Source organism: Fundulus heteroclitus, chromosome 11 (genome assembly GCF_011125445.2).
Source record: "Fundulus heteroclitus isolate FHET01 chromosome 11, MU-UCD_Fhet_4.1, whole genome shotgun sequence".
Lineage (NCBI taxonomy): Eukaryota > Metazoa > Chordata > Actinopteri > Cyprinodontiformes > Fundulidae > Fundulus > Fundulus heteroclitus.
Genome location: NC_046371.1, coordinates 28,954,183 through 28,957,146, shown reverse-complemented (window position 1 = coordinate 28,957,146; position 2,964 = coordinate 28,954,183). Strand labels below are relative to the sequence as shown.

At 42.2% G+C, this 2,964-nt stretch overlaps 1 protein-coding gene across 1 annotated transcript; it reads left to right on the top strand.

The window, feature by feature from the left end:
* The first annotated feature begins 1,205 nt into the window (after positions 1–1,205).
* LOC118564647 lies at positions 1,206–2,749 on the top strand. Its single transcript, XM_036143534.1, has 2 exons — positions 1,206–1,217; positions 1,464–2,749. The coding sequence occupies exon 2, from the start codon at positions 1,847–1,849 to the stop codon at positions 2,747–2,749; it is 903 nt and encodes a 300-aa protein (XP_035999427.1). The 5' UTR covers positions 1,206–1,217; positions 1,464–1,846.
* Positions 2,750–2,964: the final 215 nt, after the last annotated feature.

The following is a 2,964-nucleotide window of genomic DNA, read 5'->3' as shown; positions in this document are numbered from 1 at the left end:
GGCGGGGCGATAAAAAAGGGGCGGGGCTTATTTTTTAATTGACCTTTTAGGTGACCCTACTCACATGATTGTCACGTGACCCTGCTCGTGACCCTCATGTGACACCCTATCATTGACCCCTACCGTGACCTCCATATGACCCCACCACGTGACCCCTCATGTGACACCCCCTTCCCTCCCGTGACCTCCACATTAATCATTATTAAATTAATTATTCTTTTATTAATTGTATTATTATTATTTTCATTTATATTCATATCATTAATAATATTATTACTACTATCATTGATATTATTGTAATTATTTAATTCTGTTACGCATACCCAACCTTATTTAGTAGTATTATTGTAATCATTTAAAGTTATTTATAATTATTTAACTCCGGTATACATACCCAATCTTTTTATTAGTATTATTATGATTATTTTGAATTATTTAATTCTGTTACGCATACCCAACCTTATTTAGTAGTATTATTGTAATCATTTAAAGTTATTTATAATTATTTAACTCCGGTATACATACCCAATCTTTTTATTAGTATTATTATGATTATTTTGAATTATTTAATTCCGTTACGCGCACCCAATCTTTAAGGTGGGAGGAAATCAGTCTTTGTTTCAGCCGTAAAAGCAGTCAGACTATAATAAAGATTAAAAATAAAACTATATAAATCGTTTAGACGCATAAGCTTCCCCATCCGGAATCTGTAAATAAAAAGCTCAGGGTTCTCGCTCAGCCCAGAATCCTGCGATGCAACCCCTCAGCTCTCCCTGTAAACAGCAAGCGTTACTGATTGCTTACCAGTTGCAGCTTACAACATAATAAGTCCATACACTCTACAGGTCAGTTTGAGGGTCATAAGTTTACTCGGTCAGTAAGCAGTTAAAACAATACTCAACCTGTTCGAAGCGTCGTGCGGGAGGAGACACAAGGGGAGATCTCGCTTTCTCTCAATCATCTGACCCCTCAACACAAAAACTGTCTCTTTCTCTACAACCCTTGCGCCGTCATGGTTAGTATTTATAAATAGCGGACACCTTGTCACAAAAAAATCGACAGGATGTTGTATTTCACGCCTTTACGCATCCTAAAAATCCCCATCACGCGGACAAACACAATGCCTGTATTATCAATAATGTATATATAAGGCCCTCTTCCCACCTAACTGAATGCATGCACGGTGACTCCTCCGAAAAATGTCAAAAGACATTTATGTGTGAAATGTTTGTCTCCCCTTTATTATAACTTTTTTGTTACCATCAAGGCTCAGTATAAAATTAAGCGTTGTAAAAATGAAAAATGATTGAACTTTTTGGTGCTTACTGCTGTTTCTTGTTCTTCATTCAATTTTGCACAAATATCCTATTTCTCATCCGTACCCCTCCCCCATTTCCGGTCCCCTCCCCCACTTCCGGAATCCATACCCCTCCCCCATTTCCGGTCCCCCCCCCCCACTCTAGGAATTCGAAACTGACACAGATTCAACAAATAGGATCTTCTCACCAACACGGCAATCAAAGGCGGGGCTTACCGGTCGATGGTTTCTTCCGCGCAACTCCAAGACAGGCTCAAGATAAAACAACTCCGGTTATTTTTCTGCTTGACGCATGGCGTGACAAGATGATAGCAGACCGGATGTCAACGCTGTTCTGCAACTGTTGCAACTGGAGAGATGTTTTGGGTGATCAAGAAAGTGGTAGCTTTTTAGACCCGCCCTCCTCACAACACCCGATACCGCCCCCTTCAACGTTAACCACACCCCTTCTCAGTATAAAAAACAACCGGGCAGACCGATCGGAACATCCATGCAACTTCACTGACCAGACTTTTAGCATCTGAAACCATGAACAACTACGCGGTTGAAAGAACTACAGCTTCAACATCATCGCAGCATGGCTCCCCGGACAGCGACAAATTCTTTCCGGGACCGTACCACCCTCCTTTCCCCTCGCCAACCCCTGAATCCTCTTCCAAACTCGACAGCGACAGCGAGAGTCTCCTCACATCGCTGCAGAGGCGTATCGACGACTGGGCTAATGCCCCCGGAGGCATGCATGTACGGCCCGAGTACTTTGTTTTACGGGATGAGAATTCCACGCTTCCAACCACACTTCCAGCCAGGCTTCCAGCCATGCCGTCTCTGTCAGAGACCCAGGAGGAAGATTTACAAGTGCTGAATCTTCCACCCACCCCTGAGGTATCCCAGGACTCACAACTACCCTCGGGCCAAGGAGATCCAGCCTCCCCAGACCCTTCTCAACCCGAGGATACGCTGCTTCCATCCAGCCAAGGAGAGACTGACACCGGCGCCGATGAATACAATGGATGGAAGCGCTTCGGTTTCATCAAAGCGGTGAAAACCGTGGTGTTTCATCTTTTGAACGCTGCGATCGGAAAATACATGCACGGTAAATGTTATGGGTGTAATAACAACCGTCCTAGTCAGAGAGACCATGAATGTTCGGAGCTGCTTCAGAATGGGTTATTTGAACGCAATTACAAGGGTGTAATGCGACTACTTTATAACGCACGTTTCTTCGATGCCGTTCAACGGTTTCTAACCGCTCACAACATCCACCAAGACAACCACACAGTCAATGCCGTCGTGCAGGCCTATCTGTACGAATTGACGATGGCCAAGGAGTTATTTCATACAATCCTTGACGGGTATGATGAGATGGTTGAAGAAAACTATGAATTAAAAGATCAACTTGAAGCCATCACGCGGTACTGGCAGGGATCTTGAAACCAAAGCATGCATGTTTTCTCATATCTTTCTTTAATATATATTATATGAGTCTTTTCTACAATTAGCTTGTGATATATTAAATGACTATTTACAATGAGTTTGTGATATATTAAAGTAGTGTTTTTTACTTTGAGTTTGTGATATATTAAAGTAGTATTTTCTGAAATTAGCTTGTGATATATGAAATGATTGTTGTTTACAATGAGTTTGTG

Coding starts and splice junctions, on each gene's coding strand:
- LOC118564647 (XM_036143534.1), top strand. CDS start 1,847: ATGAACAACTACGCGGTTGAAAGAACTACAGCTTCAACATCATCGCAG.